Source organism: Prenolepis imparis, unplaced genomic scaffold (assembly GCF_030444845.1).
Source record: "Prenolepis imparis isolate NDT839.2.m4 unplaced genomic scaffold, iyPreImpa1.0 SCAF_6, whole genome shotgun sequence".
Classification (NCBI taxonomy): domain Eukaryota; kingdom Metazoa; phylum Arthropoda; class Insecta; order Hymenoptera; family Formicidae; genus Prenolepis; species Prenolepis imparis.
Window position 1 is genome coordinate 9989356 of NW_028141164.1, and position 22169 is coordinate 10011524.

Genomic DNA, 22169 nt, shown 5'->3' on the forward strand with positions numbered 1-22169 from the left:
CGTCTTAAAATATTATAAATCGATACATTTTTACCGCTGACCCTAGGCGACGCATCCTTAATTTATGTATAGCAAATGAAAAAGTTTGTACGCTGTTGTCTGATTGGTACCAAAAGATTCTGTAATCAATGTACTATTTAAATGTACAATCGATGAATTTTTGGCTCGTCTTAAAATATTAGAAATCGGTACTTTTCTGCCGCTGACCCTATGCGACGCATCTTTATTATATGTATATCAAGTTAAAAAATTTGTACGCTGGTGTCTGCTTGGTACCAAAAGATTCTGTAATCAATGTACTATTAAAATGTATAATCGATGAATTTTTGGCTCGTCTTAAAATATTAGAAATTAATACTTTTTTGACGCGGACCCTCTGCGACGCATCCTTATTTTATGTTTATCGTATTAAAAAATTTGTACGCTGGTATCTGCATGGTACAGAAAGATTCTGTAATCAATGTACTAATCAAATGTATAATCGATGAATTTTTGGCTCGTCTTAAAATATTAGAAATGAATATTTTTCTGCCGCTGACCCTATGCGACGCATCCTTATTTTATGTATATCAAGTTAAAAAATTTGTACGCTGGTGTCTGCTTGGTACCAAATGTTTCTGTAATCAATGTACTATTAAAATGTATAATCGATGAATTTTTGGCTCGTCTTAAAATATTAGAAAGCGATACTTTTTTACTGCTGACCCTATGCGACGCATCCTTAATTTATGTATAGCACATGAAAAAGTTTGTACGCTGTTGTCTGCATGGTACCAAAAGATTCTGTAATCAATGTACTAATCAAATGTATAATCGATGAATTTTTGGCTCGTCTTTAAATAATAGAAATCGATACTTTTTTGCCGCTGAATCTATGCGACGCATCCTTAATTTATGTATAGCAAATGAAAAAGTTTGTACGCTGTTGTCTGCTTGGCACCAAAAGATTCTGTAATCAATGTATTATTAAAATGTATAATCGATGAATTTTTGGCTCGTCTTAAAATATTAGAAATCGGTACTTTTCTGCCGCTGACCCTATGCGACGCATCCTTATTATATGTATATCAAGTTAAAAAATTTGTACGCTGGTGTCTGCTTGGTACCAAAAGATTCTGTAATCAATGTACTATTTAAATGTATAATCGATGAATTTTTGGCTCGTCTTAAAATATTAGAAATTAATACTTTTTTGACGCGGACCCTCTGCGACGCATCCTTATTTTATGTTTATCGTATTAAAAAATTTGTACCCTGGTATCTGCATGGTACAGAAAGATTCTGTAATCAATGTACTAATCAAATGTATAATCGATGAATTTTTGGCTCGTCTTAAAATATTAGAAATGGATATTTTTCTGCCGCTGACCCTATGCGACGCATCCTTATTTTATGTATATCAAGTTAAAAAATTTGTACGCTGGTGTCTGCTTGGTACCAAATGATTCTGTAATCAATGTACTATTAAAATGTATAATCGATGAATTTTTGGCTCGTCTTAAAATATTAGAAATTAATACTTTTTTGACGCGGACCCTCTGCGACGCATCCTTATTTTATGTTTATCGTATTAAAAAATTTGTACGCTGGTATCTGCATGGTACAGAAAGATTCTGTAATCAATGTACTAATCAAATGTATAATCGATGAATTTTTGGCTCGTCTTAAAATATTAGAAATGGATATTTTTCTGCCGCTGACCCTATGCGACGCATCCTTATTTTATGTATATCAAGTTAAAAAATTTGTACGCTGGTGTCTGCTTGGTACCAAATGATTCTGTAATCAATGTACTATTAAAATGTATAATCGATGAATTTTTGGCTCGTCTTAAAATATTAGAAATCGATACTTTTTTACCGCTGACCCTATGCGACGCATCCTTAATTTATGTATAGCAAATGAAAAAGTTAGTACGCTGGTGTCTGCTTGGTACCAAATGATTCTGTATTCAATGTACTATTAAAATGTATAATCGATGAATTTTTGGCTCGTCTTAAAATATTAGAAATCGATACTTTTTTACCGCTGACCCTATGCGACGCATCCTTAATTTATGTATAGCAAATGAAAAAGTTAGTACGCTGGTGTCTGCTTGGTACCAAATGATTCTGTAATCAATGTACTATTAAAATGTATAATCGATGAATTTTTGGCTAGTCTTAAAATATTAGAAATTGATACTTTTTTGACGCTGACCCTGTGCGACGCATCCTTATTTTATGTTAATCGTATTAAAAAATTTGTACGCTGGTGTCTGCATGGTACCAAAAGATTCTGTAATCAATGTGCTATTAAAATGTATAATCGATGAATTTTTGGCTCGTCTTTAAATATTAGAAATCGGTACTTTTCTGCCGCTGACCCTATGCGACGCATCCTTATTATATGTATATCAAGTTAAAAAATTTGTACGCTGGTGTCTGCTTGGTACCAAAAGATTCTGTAATCAATGTACTATTAAAATGTATAATCGATGAATTTTTGGCTCGTCTTAAAATATTAGAAATTAATACTTTTTTGACGCGGACCCTCTGCGACGCATCCTTATTTTATGTTTATCGTATTAAAAAATTTGTACGCTGGTATCTGCATGGTACAGAAAGATTCTGTAATCAATGTACTAATCAAATGTATAATCGATGAATTTTTGGCTCGTCTTAAAATATTAGAAATGGATATTTTTCTGCCGCTGACCCTATGCGACGCATCCTTATTTTATGTATATCAAGTTAAAAAATTTGTACGCTGGTGTCTGCTTGGTACCAAATGATTCTGTAATCAATGTACTATTAAAATGTATAATCGATGAATTTTTGGCTCGTCTTAAAATATTAGAAATCGATACTTTTTTACCGCTGACCCTATGCGACGCATCCTTAATTTATGTATAGCAAATGAAAAAGTTAGTACGCTGGTGTCTGCTTGGTACCAAATGATTCTGTAATCAATGTACTATTTAAATGTACAATCGATGAATTTTTGGCTCGTCTTAAAATATTAGAAATTGATACTTTTTTGACGCGGACCCTGTGCGATGCATCCTTATTTTATGTTTATCGTATTAAAAAATTTGTACGCTGGTGTCTGCATGGTACCAAAAGATTCTGTAATCAATGTACTAATCAAATGTATAATCGATGAATTTTTGGCTCGTCTTAAAATATTAGAAATGGATATTTTTCTGCCGCTGACCCTATGCGACGCATCCTTATTTTATGTATATCAAGTTAAAAAATTTGTACGCTGGTGTCTGCTTGGTACCAAATGATTCTGTAATCAATGTACTATTAAAATGTGTAATCGATGAATTTTTGGCTCGTCTTAAAATATTAGAAATCGATACTTTTTTACCGCTGACCCTATGCGACGCATCCTTAATTTATGTATAGCAAATGAAAAAGTTAGTACGCTGGTGTCTGCTTGGTACCAAATGATTCTGTAATCAATGTACTAATGAAATGTATAATCGATGAATTTTTGGCTAGTCTTAATATATTAGAAATCGATACTTTTTTGACGCGGACCCTGTCGACGCATCCTTATTTTATGTTTATCATATTAAAATATTTGTACGCTGGTGTCTGCATGGTACCAAAAGATTCTGTAATCAATGTACTAATCAAATGTATAAGCGATGAATTTTTGGCTCGTCTTTAAATATTAGAAATCGATACTTTTTTGCCGCTGAATCTATGCGACGCATCCTTAATTTATGTATAGCAAATTAAAAAGTTTGTACGCTGTTGTCTGCTTGGCACCAAAAGATTCTGTAATCAATGTATTATTAAAATGTATAATCGATGAATTTTTGGCTCGTCTTAAAATATTAGAAATCGGTACTTTTCTGCCGCTGACCCTATGCGACGCATCCTTATTTTATGTATATCAAGTTAAAAAATTTGTACGCTGGTGTCTGCTTGGTACCAAAAGTTTCTGTAATCAATGTACTATTAAAATGTATAATCGATGAATTTTTGGCTCGTCTTAAAATATTAGAAATCGATACTTTTTTACCGCTGACCCTATGCGACGCATCCTTAATTTATGTATAGCAAATGAAAAAGTTAGTACGCTGGTGTCTGCTTGGTACCAAATGATTCTGTAATCAATGTACTATTAAAATGTATAATCGATGAATTTTTGGCTCGTCTTAAAATATTAGAAATTCATACTTTTTTGACGCTGACCCTGTGCGACGCATCCTTATTTTATGTTAATCGTATTAAAAAATTTGTACGCTGGTGTCTGCATGGTACCAAAAGATTCTGTAATCAATGTGCTATTAAAATGTATAATCGATGAATTTTTGGCTCGTCTTTAAATATTAGAAATCGGTACTGTTCTGCCGCTGACCCTATGCGACGCATCCTTATTATATGTATATCAAGTTAAAAAATTTGTACGCTGGTGTCTGCTTGGTACCAAAAGATTCTGTAATCAATGTACTAATCAAATGTATAATCGATGAATTTTTGGCTCGTCTTAAAATATTAGAAATGGATATTTTTCTGCCGCTGACCCTATGCGACGCATCCTTATTTTATGTATATCAAGTTAAAAAATTTGTACGCTGGTGTCTGCTTGGTACCAAATGATTCTGTAATCAATGTACTATTAAAATGTATAATCGATGAATTTTTGGCTCGTCTTAAAATATTAGAAATCGATACTTTTTTACCGCTGACCCTATGCGACGCATCCTTAATTTATGTATTACAAATGAAAAAGTTAGTACGCTGGTGTCTGCTTGGTACCAAATGATTCTGTAATCAATGTACTATTTAAATGTACAATCGATGAATTTTTGGCTCGTCTTAAAATATTAGAAATTGATACTTTTTTGACGCGGACCCTGTGCGACGCATCCTTATTTTATGTTTATCGTATTAAAAAATTTGTACGCTGGTGTCTGCATGGTACCAAAAGATTCTGTAATCAATGTACTAATCAAATGTATAATCGATGAATTTTTGGCTCGTCTTAAAATATTAGAAATGGATATTTTTCTGCCGCTGACCCTATGCGACGCATCCTTATTTTATGTATATCAAGTTAAGAAATTTGTACGCTGGTGTCTGCTTGGTACCAAATGATTCTGTAATCAATGTACTATTAAAATGTATAATCGATGAATTTTTGGCTCGTCTTAAAATATTAGAAATCGATACTTTTTTACCGCTGACCCTATGCGACGCATCCTTAATTTATGTATAGCAAATGAAAAAGTTAGTACGCTGGTGTCTGCTTGGTACCAAATGATTCTGTAATCAATGTACTATTAAAGTGTATAATCGATGAATTTTTGGCTCGTCTTAAAATATTAGAAATTGATACTTTTTTGACGCTGACCCTGTGCGACGCATCCTTATTTTATGTTAATCGTATTAAAAAATTTGTACGCTGGTGTCTGCATGGTACCAAAAGATTCTGTAATCAATGTGCTATTAAAATGTATAATCGATGAATTTTTGGCTCGTCTTTAAATATTAGAAATCGATACTTTTTTGCCGCTGAATCTATGCGACGCATCCTTAATTTATGTATAGCAAATGAAAAATTTTGTACGCTGTTGTCTGCTTGGTACCAAAAGATTCTGTAATCAATGTACTAATGAAATGTATAATCGATTAATTTTTGGCTCGTCTTAAAATATTAGAAATTAATACTTTTTTGACGCGGACCCTGTGCGACGCATCCTTATTTTATGTTTATCGTATTAAAAAATTTGTACGCTGGTGTCTGCATGGTACCAAAAGATTCTGTAATCAATGTACTAATCAAATGTATAATCGATGAATTTTTGGCTCGTCTTAAAATATTAGAAATTAATACTTTTTTGACGCGGACCCTGTGCGACGCATCCTTATTTTATGTTTATCGTATTAAAAAATTTGTACGCTGGTGTCTGCATGGTACCAAAAGATTCTGTAATCAATGTGCTATTAAAATGTATAATCGATGAATTTTTGGCTCGTCTTAATATATTAGAAATCGATACTTTTTTGACGCGGACCCTGTCGACGCATCCTTATTTTATGTTTATCATATTAAAATATTTGTACGCTGGTGTCTGCATGGTACCAAAAGATTCTGTAATCAATGTACTAATCAAATGTATAAGCGATGAATTTTTGGCTCGTCTTTAAATATTAGAAATCGATACTTTTTTGCCGCTGAATCTATGCGACGCATCCTTAATTTATGTATAGCAAATTAAAAAGTTTGTACGCTGTTGTCTGCTTGGCACCAAAAGATTCTGTAATCAATGTATTATTAAAATGTATAATCGATGAATTTTTGGCTCGTCTTAAAATATTAGAAATCGGTACTTTTCTGCCGCTGACCCTATGCGACGCATCCTTATTTTATGTATATCAAGTTAAAAAATTTGTACGCTGGTGTCTGCTTGGTACCAAAAGTTTCTGTAATCAATGTACTATTAAAATGTATAATCGATGAATTTTTGGCTCGTCTTAAAATATTAGAAATCGATACTTTTTTACCGCTGACCCTATGCGACGCATCCTTAATTTATGTATAGCAAATGAAAAAGTTTGTACGCTGTTGTCTGCTTGGTACCAAAAGATTCTGTAATCAATGTACTATTTAAATGTACAATCGATGAATTTTTGGCTCGTCTTAAAATATTAGAAATTGATACTTTTTTGACGCGGATCCTGTGGGACGCATCCTTATTTTATGTTTATCGTATTAAAAAATTTGTACGCTGGTGTCTGCATGGTACCAAAAGATTCTGTAATCAATGTGCTATTAAAATGTATAATCGATGAATTTTTGACTCATCTTAATATATTAGAAATCGATACTTTTTTGACGCGGACTCTGTCGACGCATCCTTATTTTATGTTTATCATATTAAAAAATTTGTACGCTGGTGTCTGCATGGTACCAAAAGATTCTGTAATCAATGTACTATTAAAATGTATAATCGATGGATTTTTGACTCGTCTTAAAATATTAGAAATCGATACTTTTTTGACGCGGACCCTGTGCGACGCATCCTTATTTTATGTTTATCGTATTAAAAAATTTGTACGCTGTTGTCGGCTTGGTACCAAAAGATTCTGTAATCAATGTACTATTAAAATGTATAATCGATGAATTTTTTGCTCTTCTTAAAATATTGGAAATCGATAGTTTTTACCGCTGACCCTGTGCGACGCATCCTTATTTTATGTTTATCGTATTAAAAAATTTGTACGCTGTTGTCTGCTTAGTACCAAAAGATTCTGTAATCAATGTACTATTAAAATGTATAATCGATGAATTTTTGGCTCGTCTTAAAATATTAGAAATTGATACTTTTTTGACGCGGACCCTGTGCGACGCATCCTTAATTTATGTATAGCAAATGAAAAAGTTTGTACGCTGGTGTCTGTTTGGTACCAAATGATTCTGTAATCAATGTACTATTAAAATGTATAATCGATGAATTTTTGGCTCATCTTTAAATATTAGAAATCAATACTTTTTTACCGCTGATCCCATGCGACGCAATCTTATTTTATGTATATCAAGTAAAAAAATTTGTACGCTGGTGTCTGTTTGGTACCAAATGATTCTGTAATCAATGTACTATTAAAATGTATAATCGATGAATTTTTGGCTCGTCTTTAAATATTAGAAAACGATACTTTTTTACCCCTGACCCCATGCGAAAGTAGCTAATTTCTATGAAAAAATATTAATAAATACTTTCGTCTATAAAATCATATCTCGACGTTATGATTATCTCTATTCACAAAAGATTCTTATAGATAATTCTATTTTGTTCGTACTTCTGTTTTAGATTTAAATACTGAATTTTTATGTATTGCATAATTAATTAATATATATTTTTCTATGCCTTGATTGCAATACATGCCTGAGAATATGTCAATTAATTATGCAATGCATAAATATTTATTATTTATATCTTTAACAGAGAATTAAAAAAAATAGAATTTTCTACAAGAATCTTTCGATCAAAATATCTGCATTTCTATTAGATTCGTGCGTCTGTACATACACACACATCCATCGCGCTGCACGTCTCGCGCGAAACTGACCGCAAGACTCTGTGCAGCGGTATCGCTAAACACAGCCTATACATCTACCACGCTGCGCGCCTCGCGCGAGACTGACGATCAGTCTCGCAATCACAATGTCTCGAGAATCAGTCTCGCGCGAGATGCGCAGCGTGGAGGATGTGTAGGGTGTCGGGTGCGCTTGGCGATACCGCTGCTCAGAGTCTTGCGGTCAGTCTCGCGCGAGACTGCAGTGTGTTGGATGTGTGTGTACAGACGCATGAATCTGATAGAAGCATAGATATTTTGTTCGAAAGATTCTTGTATATAATTCTATTTTTTTGGTTTTCTGTTAAAGATTTAAGTAATGAATATTTATGCATTGCATAATTAATTCACATATTTTTATGCATGCATTGCAATCAATACATAAAGAAGTATATATTAATTAATTATGCAATGCATAAAAATTCAGTATTTAAATCTAAAACAAGTGCGAACAAAAAAAATAGAATTTTCTGTAAGACTGTTTTGATAATCGAGATAATCACAACGTCGAGACTAATTACGATTTTATGGACGAGAAGATTTATTAATATTTTTTTATAGAAATTAGCTACTTTAAACTCGGTTATTATTTTTGACAGTTATCAGCTGATTTCTGTCAAAAAGTATTAATCGAGGATAAAGTATTATCAACATTACTACTTTAATTTTTATAACGTATTATTACTCTGAAATTTAATTAGCAAATAAATGCTTTAGTAATATTTTTTGACAGAAATCAGCTGATTTAAGCGCCAATTTGTTAATTAAGTTTTTAAATAATATATTTTAAAAATTAAAATAATAATTTGTTTAAAATAATATGTTATGATATTTTAAACTCGATTAATATTTTTTGACAGTTATCAGTTGATTCTGTCAAAAAAATATTATTATTTTAATAATTATTTTTTAAAATATGAAATCAAAGAATGGCGCGCTAAGCGCGCGCTTGTGTTGTTCTAGTATTTTAAATAATATGTTATAATACTTTAAACTTGATTAATATTTTTGAAAGTTATCAGCTGATTTCTATCAAAAAATATTAATCGAGAATAAGATATTATAACATATTATTTACAACATATTACTATTTTAATTTTTTATCATATTATTTAAAAATTTAATTAATAAATTAACGCTTTAATCAGCTGATTTCTATGAAAAACTATTAATCGAGTTTAAACAAATTTTATATTATTTTTAAAAAAATATATTTTTAACATAAAACCGAAGAATGGCGCGCGCGTAGCGCGCGTTTGTGTTGTTCTAGTCTTTAATAAAAGGTGAGTATATTAAGCTGCCTTCATCTCAAGATATATAAAACTTTATTCTGAGTATCTCACATTATATACGCTCTTGTAAGATGATATTCAAGTAATAATTATAAATACAGGCCTGAGCTAAACAAATGGACAAGTTAGTGTTTCATTTTACTTTATTTAGACTTTATATGAAACAATTGACTATTTATTGTGACTTATATATATATATATATATATATTTATATTTTATATGTATAACGCGGCTAGTACATGTACATGTAACACGTATTTTTCTGTCATTAGGTCGCACGTGTTTCGTGTAAAATATCGGTATACTTTCCAAATAAAAGGCCAGCTATTGTATAAATGCGCAGTAATAATATGTCGAACGCAATTTCTATAAATATATGTATTATAAATATTGAACATAAAATGCATAATACTTGTCATACTTTTCTTTGAAAAATTAATTCTTCAACATATATTTCTCACACATCTACGTTCTTTATATTAAATTACACTGCTGTGCATCGATTTCGATTTCATTGCAACACTCGATTCTGCGATAATTAAATAGATAATAACTTTCATGTCTGGTTTGACGAGGTTCTCGGCGAGTATAATTTCGCTTTACCTTATAAATTACAACATAACATATTACAATATAAGTGCCTTTCTCTGCGTATCACTAAATACGAATTTAGTAACAATGTATATAAAAGTAATTCGATGTTACAGCAATAAATACTAAGCTTCCCAGTAAAACTCCTATAGTGTAATAATTATAATATATCGTTAATTAATTTTTTTTTCAATCTATTTTGCAAATGTTTCTTCTTCGATTGTAGAAAAAGCAAAAATCAATTTAAATCAATTTACGTTTTTATAGATTACATTCTGAGCATAAAATACAGTACAGAGATGGATTCGTGGATTTTAAGAAAAAATCGAATGAAAAGATTTCTCTGTGAAATATTAAAAACATAGTTTCGATATTACAGTGGTCCATAACATATTTGTGTATTTTTAAAATAAGATTAGACACATTTACACAAAATAAAAAATGAAAAAATGAGAGTTTTCTGAATGATACGAGAAAATAACACGAATTCCTTTTTACATCAAAGATTCTTTCAGAGGAAGTGCACAAGGATGACTAGTGTTATTATACTTAGGCCAACACACGTTGCATTATCTTATTAATTAGCCGTAGAAAAAGAAAAACTGCGATGAGATCTTACAGGTTCATTATAAAATCAATGGAAAATTGTAGAAACTCTCGCATATTTGTTGTACAGCTGGTTAGGAGTACGCGATTTGGGATTCGTTCTACCGGCTGGCATTATGCAAGTATATATGTATACGTACATTAATTATTTACGACCTCTAAGCATTTTTTTCCATTTTATTCTCCGGTAATAATCAATCAATCGCGAGTTTGCTCCGGCGAATCGGGTCGCCCTATCTTCGTGAGATACTCGGAGGGTGAATTTTTGGTTCTCGATTCGATGGTTCCTCGAAAAAAAAATAGGAACGGAATGATAATAATTATCAATACGTCATTACTGTGATAAGGGCGTTCCGTTCGGCCAGCAAACTGTGTAACAATAAATCGCGAAGTGTCTTGGGCACACGCGAAGCTCGTTCGTTAAAATACACATTCTCTCTCTTCGTGCTCATTTTCCCGCGTAAGATTAATTATCTTATCGTTACTTTACAGTAATTCGCAGACTTAGGGTAGACACAATTAATCGTGTGTTCTGTACAAATTCTATTAACGCCGCTACCTATATGTACACAGGTCGCTACATGGTTGTAATCTCTTACACGTGTAATTTGGCATTCGCCTGAAAGAGAGAGGGGTGACTCGTGTGTGATTCTCGCTATTTCAAATCCGTGCATCGCGTTCTTGCATGTTAATCTTCTTTATATATATGTATAATATGTACACAAGGCTATTCTCTTCTGGCCTTAATACACTTAAAATAAAAGCTCAAAAATGGCATAGAAAATCATAAAAAAACGTGGTGAAAAATAGCGTTCTACGTGTATTATTTTCAGAAATAATTACATGAATCGCAATTGTACCGTGCAATAGTTATTGATTATATCTTTATTTAGCAACTATATCGATTTGTAAAAACATTTTTAAAAATGAGAGGCGCGGAGTGAACAGGTTCTACAATACTGAACATCTATATACATATAATAATCATTCGAATTCTAATTATAGCAAAACAATAAAATTAATATTATTATTTATTTACGCATAGGGTACAAAGTTTTTTAAACTTAGTCGGATAAACGATCTAAAACCTTCACAGACCAGACTCTTCTCTGATTCGAGTGACAGTCGATTGTGCAAGCTAATTGCTTATTATACATGCCGATCATCACTCTCTTTAAATCTGATGTACGCACATATATGGGCACATATATAATATATACATATATGTGTACGTACGATTCGATCGAGAAGAACGGTAAAACTGGTTCGTTAATTCTCCATCGTATCGTAAAAAATTGGATCGTATGTAGAGTGAAAAATATAGTAGAGATTAGTTTAAAATTTTCTCGTCTCCGAATTTATTATTCGTCGCGCGTATACGGTGCGATATTTCCTTTCCGCATCTAAAATATTTCTTTCGTGAAAACTATGCAGCTAGGAATTAACGAGCCAGTCGGGCGGAAAATCTCGGCTCCTCGATGTGCACTCTTAAAATCATTCTTACAAATCGGGCGACGTAAAACGAGGATCCCAGACGCGAGTCCTCACAAGTTTATGTACATGTGACGCTATATAACTTAGGCTCGTTCGATTAACAGGAACAGGTATGTGCAGACGCGGCTCTTTTACCTCGAGTTTACAGTCTCAACAGTCGAACGAACGTGATGCAAAGAGTATCGCGAACCCGACGAAAACGAAAAAGGCCGTCACTCGTGGTTCCGCTTTACTCGAGGAGGATGTCACCACGTTCCAGTTTGGTGCTGGCGATGGTCCGCTTTTGCGAGTGTTGGCGATCACCGTCTGACTTCGCCATCTCATCGTGTACTGCGGCGCGGTTCTACCGAGGGCTTGTAGTCTGGAAAGCATAGTTAGTTTCTTGTCTTTTCGATTTTATAAAAAAAGAATCTAGACTTTGCCTATTTTTAAATTAATATTATATATGCGATTTATTTAGAATTGATTATACTTTTCGATAAACATATAAAGAGATGGACTAGGATCTTTTATATTTAAAAGTATTTTTTTCAAACTTTGATCCAAAATATTAAAAATTAAAAATTAACTGGTGATCAATGTATATTTTGTTTAATTTTCGACTTATAATTTTAGAGAATCAATTTCATATATATTTTCTTCCTTCTAATTTTTTTCACTACGTGTGAATGATTCCTGCGATAAAAATGAGCCATTCTTCGATTCGACCGCATCGATCACTGCCATAGATATCTCGCGAAGAGAAGCTGTTGTTATAACATATTTTTCTTTTTATCCCGCGGATTACAGAATGCCACAATTGTAACTGGAATTGCTACGTAAGGCGAGATGAACGATGGTCGATTGTTAATCAGTGGATAATTTCTTCACGCGAGACGACAGTAACGGATCGCGCGAGCATCAATCCTCGGTTTTATGCGAACGCGATGGTACACACGAAATGAGGCGCAATCGTTCGCCGGCAAAACGCTGTTATATTTCAACCGACCATGTCATAATCTCCCGTCGAAACTGTCGCAAAACTGTCATTAAACGTACCTAATAGACAAGATCGCGCGCGATGAAACTTTTGCCGGGTTAATCGGCTCGCGCGCGAGTGCGCCGAAGTGGGAAACTCACCTAACCACCGCGGTATTCATCTTCCACGGTAGGGTGAAATTCTTGTGCGAATCCCTCGAGCAGAACGTGTGCAATCTGGGTCCGGCGGGATCGCCCTCCTTTCTGTATTCATGTATTGTCAGATTCCACGCAGTGCAGGGTCCTGTTAAGTAGAGAAACCATAGCATAAAGCGGACAGCATCACTAAGTATGAAATCTGGTTTCGTAATCATATAATTTACATTTGTAATTTAAAAGTGTACAGAGAAATGTAATAGATGTTTAAATATTTATTCCTATAATATGCTTTATAAATTTGTATGTAATGATAAGTAAAAAAATGAAATATACCGTAATTGCAGTCTTATTAAGTAGAGAAACCATAGCATAAAGTCGACAGTATAACCAAGTATGAAATCTGTGATATCATATATATTTAAATATTTATATTCTTATAATACGTATTATAAATTTTTATATAATGATAAAAAATGAGATAAACCGTTATTGCAGGGTACTGTTAAGTAGAGAAACCATAGTATAAAGCCGACAATATCATCAAATATAAAATCTGGTATCATATATGTTTAAACATTTATATTCTCATAATATATATTATGTATTATAAATTTTTATGTAATTATAAGTAAAAAAATGAGATAAATCGTCATTGCAGAGTTCTCTTAAGTAGAGAACCCGTAGCATAAAGCAGACAGTATTATCAAATTATCAAGTATAAAATCTGGTATCGCATTTATAAAATTTATTTTGGAATTTGAAAGGTACAGAGAAATATAATATATATTTAAATGTTTATATTCTCATATTGTTTTATAAATTCTTATGTAATAATAAGAAAAAAAAAATGAGATATACCGTCATTGCAGAGCCTTGTTAAGTAGAGAAACCATAAAATAAAGCCGACAGTATCACCAAGTATGAAATCTGGTATCATATATGTTTAAATATTTATATTCTCATAATATGTATTATAAATTTTTATATAATGATAAAAAATGAGATAAACCCCCCCTCGTTGCTGGGACTTGTTAAGTAGAGTACCCATAGCATAAAGCGGACACTATAATATTTGAGCTATGTGAACCTAGCACCCGACTTTTTAAAAATTAATTTTTTAAAACGGAAAATGATAGCATTTCGTTTGTAGTTGTTTGTAGTGATTTTCCTTTAGTTTGTAGTTTTATCAATTAATAAATAAAAAAAATTTTTTTAATGACTCGCACCCGACATCGAGATATCGCAAATCCGCTTTCGCAGTCTTCTTCAGAATCGTTTGTAGTTGTTTGTAGTGATTCTCCTTTTGTTTGTAGTTGAGCGGTTCAAAAGTTATAAACAATTGTTTATTCGTCCAAGAGGTAAATTTGTTAATTTTAAAGATATCGCAAATCCGCTTACGCAGTCTTCTTTAGAATCGTTTGTAGTTGTTTGTAGTGATTTTCCTTTCGTTTGTAGTTATAAACAATTTGTTTATAACTTTTGAACCGCTCAACTACAAACGAAAGGAAAATCACTACAAACAACTACAAATGATTCTAAAGAAGACTGCGCAAGCGGATTTACGATATCACAATGTCGGGTGCGAGTCATTTAAAAAGATTTAGAAAGTTTTATATCATATAACATTATGTATATATATGAGCGTTTCGACAAAATTATTTAACAAATCTCGCTCGAATGAGTTAAATTATACGCGCATATAATGTGTGCAATATAATGTACATATGCAATAATAATGAGAAAGTGATTTTTTCCGAGTCTGGCGATTAATCAGGGATAGAAAGTAGCACTGGTCAGCCGATTTCAGTGATTATCCGTCCGATATAAGCGACAATAGTAACGCGTCCGAACTCTTTTCATCCCTGCACGCTTTCATTTCTCGTTCGAATAATTTTGACAAATATCGCGATAATAGCATTAATAATGTTATCATTTCTTATAACAATTTTTTTTTAATTTTATTTACAAATATTTAAATAATAAATTCTATTGATGAAGTAATAAAATATTATTCGCACACGACGAGCTATGTAAACCTAGCACCCGACTTTTTAAAAATTAATTTTTTTAAACGGAAAATGATAGCATTTCGTTTGTAGTTGTTTGTAGTAACAATAATTTCGTTTGTAGTTTTATTAATTAGTGAATAAAAAAAATTTTTTAAATGACTCGCACCCGACATTGAGATATCGCAAATCCGCTTGCGCAGTCTTCTTTAGAATCGTTTGTAGTTGTTTGTAGTGATTTTCCTTTCGTTTGTAGTTGAGCGGTTCAAAAGTTATAAACAATTGTTTATTCGTCCAAGAGCTAACTTTGTCAATTTTTAAGATTTTTCAAATCCGCTTGCGCAGTCTTCTTTAGAATCGTTTGTAGTTGTTTGTAGTGATTTTCCTTTCGTTTGTAGTTGAGCGGTTCAAAAATTATAAACAATTGTTTATTTGTCCAAGAGGTAAATTTGTTAATTTTAAGGATATCGCAAATCCGCTTGCAACAAATTGTTTATAACTTTTGAACCGCTCAACTACAAACGAAAGGAAAATCACTACAAACAACTACAAACGATTCTAAAGAAGACTGCGCAAGCGGATTTGCGATATCCTTAAAATTAACAAATTTATCTCTTGGACAAATAAACAATTGTTTATAATTTTTGAACCGCTCAAACGAAAGGAAAATCACTACAAACAACTACAAACGATTCTAAAGAAGACTGCGCAAGCGGATTTGCAATATCTCAATGTCGGGTGCGAGTCATTTAAAAAATTTTGTTTATTTATTAATTGATAAAACTACAAACAAAGTTATTGTTACTACAAACAACTAAAAACAAAATGCTATCATTTTCCGTTTTAAAAAATTAATTTTTAAAAAGTCGGGTGCTAGGTTCACATTGCTTAATATTTGGTGTCGCAATTATATAATTTACTTTTGTAATTTGAAAGTGTATACAGAAATATAATATATATTTAAATTATTATATTCCATAATGTTTTATAAATTTGTATATAATGTCTAAGCAAAAAAAATTAGATACACCGTCATTGCAGGGTCCTGTTAAGTAGAGAAACCATAGCATAAAGCGGACAGCATCACTAAGTATGAAATCTGGTTTCGTAATCATATAATTTACATTTGTAATTTAAAAGTGTACAGAGAAGTGTAATAGATGTTTAAATATTTATTCCTATAATATGCTTTATAAATTTGTATGTAATAATAAGTAAAAAAATGAAATATACCGTAATTGCAGTCTTATTAAGTAGAGAAACCATAGCATAAAGCCGACAGTGTCACCAAGTATGAAATCTGTGGTATCATATATGTTTAAATATTTATATTCTCATGATATGTATTATAAATTTTTATATAATGATAAAAAATGAGATAAACCGTTATTGCAGGGTACTGTTAAGTAGAGAAACCATAGTATAAAGCCGACAATATCATCAAATATGAAATCTGGTATCATATATGTTTAAACATTTATATTCTCATATGTATTATAAATTTTTATGTAATGATAAGTGAAAAAATGAGATATACCGTCATTGCAGGGTCTTGTTAAGTAGAGAAACTATAGCATAAAGCGGACCGTATCACCAAGTATGATACCTGATATAATATATGTTAAAATATTTATATTTTCATAATGTGGATAATAAGTTTGTACGTAATGATAAGTAAAAAATTGAGATATATCATTGCAGGTTCTTCTTAAGTAGAGAAACTATAGCATAAAGCAAACATTATCACGAAATATGAAACCTGGTATCATATTTGTTTAAATATTTATATTATCATAACATGTATCATAAATTTTTATGTAATGATAAGTATGGTAAGAAAAATGAAACAAATCGTCATTACAGTTCTGTTAAGTAGAGAACCTACAGCATAAAGCGGACAGTATAGCGAAATATGAAACCTGATATCGCAATTATATAATTTACTTTTGCAATATGAAAGTGTACAGAGAAATATAATATATATTTAAATATTCATATTTCAATAGTATGTATTATAAATTTTTATCTAATAATAAATAAAAAATGAGATAAATTGTCACACACACAAATTGCAGTCTTATTAAGTAGAGAAATTATAGTATAAATCGGACAGAATCATGAAATATAAATACTAGTATCGTAATATAATTTACTTTTGCAATTTTTAAGTGCACAGAGAAGTGGAATATATGTTTAAATATTTACTTTCATAATATGTACATATTATACATTTTTTGTAACCACAAGTAGAAAAATTATCATAAAATAAACTATCATTAATCTTTGTGGATTTCTTCGAAGCTAACTGCTTGAAGTAATATTTATTTATATATTTTTTTTATTTTATATATATAATTTTTTTTAAAGCTTCATATAATAATTTTTCTATTTCCAAATTAATTCTATTATTATCAGATACATATTTATAATTTATAGTTCAAGTTTTCAAATTACGATCAGATATTTCATTGCTTATTTTTTATTTCCAGAAAGATGTATGATAATGCGTGCATAAATGGATTAACAAGGAGAATGCTTTTTGCCAGGATTGTTGTTATCCATATGGTGAACATTTTGGTGAACTACCTTCCATGGCAGAAAGTGTATCACTTGACGATTTCACAAGAGGAGCGATTGGTTAGAGAAGAAAGAAGATAAAAAGAGTTAGAGAAATGTAGTCATACCACGGTTTGAAAGGTATATTGAAACCATTTCCGGCGTTTGTAAGGCTTTGGTTACGATTCCGATTCCACTCATAATGTTCTATAAGATGGCGTGGAGGAAGAAAATGAGAAAGAGTTATAGAGTGAAGGTAGAAAAGAGGGAAGGAGAGAAAAAAACAATTTCTATCGTAAAGCTACGGATGGAACATCATTACTGAAATAATTCAATTCATGGTACCGTTCATAAAACAGACTGCTCCATATAAAAGTCTCATTAATTTATTATATAATTCGTGCGCGTAAATGCTCGCAATAAATATAGATACCCCAGTTGCTTTTTCACGATGGTAACAGAAGAATACAGGAATTTTTCGATATGTGGAAACTTCTCACATCATATACCTCTTCTCCACACAAATTGAAACTAATAACGCGGGCGATTTCAATATCGCTCTTTTCAATGTTCAGTCTATTTACTGTTCCTAAATAACATACATATTACAGTGGTATATGATCCGTCTTATTCGTAGATTTCTATATTCGTGAACCAATAAAACCATCTTTTCTTTCGAAACGCTGTAATGGATAATATTCTCCTATACAAATGTACAGATCAACTCTAGCTCATTGTACTATTATGCATATATTTTGCTTGCATCGATCGGTCAGTTTCAGAGAGAAAATAAGAATGAGAGATCACAACAATGAGATATTGAAATAATGATTCTAAAAAATTACATCGCGTCTCTCGAACAGAACGAAACGTAACATCAAACATAAGTTCACTCACACAAACGCATCTATCTTATGCCAAAGAAAGAGAAAGAGAACAATATCCCGCACACCCCGCATTTCACACCGTGAAGAGCAATCATAATATTCCCAGACTCAAATATATATGCGGCGTGGGGTGGTCTCGGGCCCTTTGCTGCTCGCTCGTAAGATGACGACTTACGTTACCGCGGGAGCGTAGGGAAGGCAGCGAACGGAAAAAGGCGGAAAAACTGGTGGTTCGCGAGGAACGTTCGCGTGCACCAGAGGGAGAGGACACAGTGGGAGATTTCTGCACGGGGAAGCTTTCGTCGTCGTAGTAAATCCGATGGTCTCTTTAATCTCGCGACCCGCTACCATTCGTTTCGCGACGCGCTCCTCTGTCTTCTCGGTCGGTCGGGTCCGCGACGTCCTCTTTCTCTCACACCCTTTCGACTCTATTCTTCCACAACTTTCACCCTTTCGCATCCGCGACGGCGACGGCGGAGCCAATGGCGCGGATAGAAATTCCGGCGGTCTCGCGGAAGAAAAGCAATCGAGGGAAGATTTCTCCGTGTCGTCGCCAGAGACGGAGCGCGTCGCGGGCAAGATGATCTATCTCTGTTTTCTTTTGAGCCTCGACTAGAATTGGAATAGAATTCTACGAGTGGAATTCTATTGCGGGATAGAGAGAGAATTTTTGGGCTTATCGAAATAAAAGTTAAAGGGGCTGCGAGAAGGTCGGAAACATCCTCAAGAATAATAAATCGAAAAAATATTCTCCATATATAATATCCGAAACTGGTTGGACTCTTATCTTTGCTTTTCTTATCATTTAATATCTTTGAATTTTTTTCGATGAAACAAATCTTCCAAGTATCGCGGTATAATAATTTTTTAGTAAATATCAAAAGGTGCGATTCAACAATCGTTCGGAATAGTAATCTTACTTGTTTATTAAATATATTCATTTATAAATTAAATGCATGCTAGCTATGTTACGTTAAAATTTCAGCGGGAATATCAACAGGTTTGTTGTGGCAAAGAAATTAATTGCACTATAATAATGGAGGATTCTTAATGTACAAGATCCGCGAAAGATACGCTGCCTCGAAACGCAGCTGCTTTCTGTTTTCTTTTAATAGCTTTCGAAGATGAATTGTTCGAGGAATGTTCTCCTGGCAGACGTAGATAGGTGTTCTCAGATAAATCATTTTTATACTATTAAACTGCTCGCGATTTTTCTTGCAAAGTATAAAACTGTGGAATCCCGAAAATAATCCTTCGATTTGAAAAAAAAATTGAGAAACTTACTGATACATTTATCAAATTACAAATTATGATACTTTCACATAAAAAATTTGTATAAAAGATGATTCTGCAGAATAAAATGTAATAAATAATGCTGTTATAAAATTAGAGTATCGTATAGTTAGAGTTGAATATAATCGTAAATTATATTTCAAATATAATTCAAGCTATATAGGTGATATTAAAAGTAGGTATGAAAAAAAATGATAAAATTTTGTTGTAGAAAAGAAACTTTGCAAGCAAACTTCGCGGATGTAATTACTGAACGGAAAGGGCTGCTTACGGCTCTGTGTGGACTTGACTTCGATGATGAGCTGCCGGTCGATCGCCGAGTCCAGGATCCACGTGCACTTCTGCTGGTAATACTGATTCAGCTTGAGCCCGGCGCTTGCCAGATCACCACCATTGATCTCGCCTTCCGGTTCCGCCATCGTGTGATCACCGCAGTAAGTGTCATTGATAAACTTGTAGGCCGCGTGGAAATTGAGGCCCGCCCTTGACGACCTCGACCATTCGATGTAGACCGGAGTCCAGCTACGGATACCCACAGGAAGCCAGTCCTGCACGATAATAGAGCCCATTAAACGGGGTAAAACGGGACGCGAGGGATATGACGTGGAAAATGCAGGCGGATCGGAGAGAAGATGAAAAACGCGACGAGAAATATGGACTAAAAGAGCCGTTAAGAAATTGAAAATAAGACGAGCACCGGCGATAAAAAGTTGGGGTGTGGAAGGCAAAAGATAGATAACTACGTAATGGAGAATATAAATTTAATCGCGCGATATTGAAAAAAAAAAAGAAAGAGTGACATTGACGACTTAGTTAGGTCATATCAGGCTTAATTGTCACTCGTGGATTCCGAATTTAATTTTATTACAGTTAAATTACACAGATTTAGCCTATTGTTTGCACAATAGCTTCAATTGTAGCGGAATAATGAGCATTTGAATGTGAAATGATGATCCGACGAATCGAAATCGTGTTTATAGACTCGCCATAACGATTACACTCGACTGCGTAATCTGATAATACGTCTATTAATAATCATCATGGGGATATGCAGTCAAAGTCAGGTCAGTTGTGCGATGTGTTTGCGAAATTGTGTGAACGCAAACACATTTTATATTGAATCGATTACCTAGGGGGTTGATAGCTTTCTCTAACACTTTTCTAACTAAACGTAAACATGAACGTCGATAAAACTTGATGTGTTTTTTCAGACGTGTGTCATTGGTCAGTTTTCACATCGTTTATATGTATCGATCGTGCACAATAACAATTGTATTTATTAAACTCGCCAAAAATATAATTTGGGTTATTACGTTATATTTTAATTATTTATACACCGATTATATAACGTTATGATAAATTATAATAAATGATGAAACTGCGTTAATGAAACTGACGTATATTTAAATAACAATGTATTATATATATATTGCATATAATTAATTTTCTGCAACAATACTTTTGCGCGGAGCTTAATTTATGACGCTTAATTTATCGATGATATATCGAAAAATGTATTTAAAATTTTTCAGACGTAATGAATTTTCTCTCCTTTCGAAAAAAAAAAAAAAAAAAAATGCACACAGCTAAGAGCGATATAAGGCAGAGAAAGAGGGTAACAGCCGTTCGCGGAAAATTGCGTATCGCGAGCAATATATTTTAACGACATCGCCGACGTTCTCGCGTGATAATACGGAGATATAAAAGTCGCGGCAATAACGATAGTTTTTATCTCGCTGCGTTCAAGGAGCGACAGTAAGCGCGCCGGTATAAGACGCAAGACGTCGAGATGTGTACTTATCCGTGAATAAAGTTCATGAACACTCACCTGGTAATTTCCGCAGAGACACGTGACAATGTGTCCGGTCTCGGAGACAAGCAAAAGGTGGTCCATGCTCTCCACGGACTTGCTGACGCAGTGGCAGCCGCTGTCACCGCACTTGGTCTTGCACGGGTTGTTTGGAATCTGTTTCGTGCTACCTTTCACCTACAAACAAGCGCGTCAATGGTGCAAATTCAATGGCGGGTTTAAAAATCTCCGTAGCTGGGAGGAAAAAAAAAAAAATTGAGAGAAAAAAATATATGTTAGGAAAACGATTTATGTAGCGCCGGGATTAAAGCTATAATGTATAGTATACGAGATTCTCTCGATTTGTGCGACGAATTTGTAACGTAAATGCGACGCATATCGTTCGGCGCGGGATTACGGTCCCTATCTGCTTTCCATCGGAAATTCAATTGCTGCATTT

General features: G+C 33.0%; 1 protein-coding gene across 9 annotated transcripts in view; it reads right to left on the reverse strand.

The window, feature by feature from the left end:
- Positions 1-9386: 9386 nt before the first annotated feature.
- LOC145937976 (uncharacterized) overlaps positions 9387-22169 on the reverse strand; it is a 215482-nt gene continuing 202699 nt past the window's right edge. For 8 of the 9 annotated variants that reach the window (XM_083041327.1, XM_083041324.1, XM_083041322.1 and 5 more), the window contains 4 exons: positions 21749-21907; positions 20192-20468; positions 13182-13323; positions 9387-12423 (listed from right to left, as the gene is read on the reverse strand). In XM_083041327.1, coding sequence (XP_082897453.1) covers positions 12213-12423; positions 13182-13323; positions 20192-20468; positions 21749-21907 — 789 coding nt within the window. In that variant the 3' untranslated portion in view covers positions 9387-12212. Of the gene's footprint in view, positions 12449-13181; positions 13324-20191; positions 20469-21748; positions 21908-22169 lie in introns of all 9 variants that reach the window. The other variant, XM_083041328.1, reaches the window with a different exon arrangement.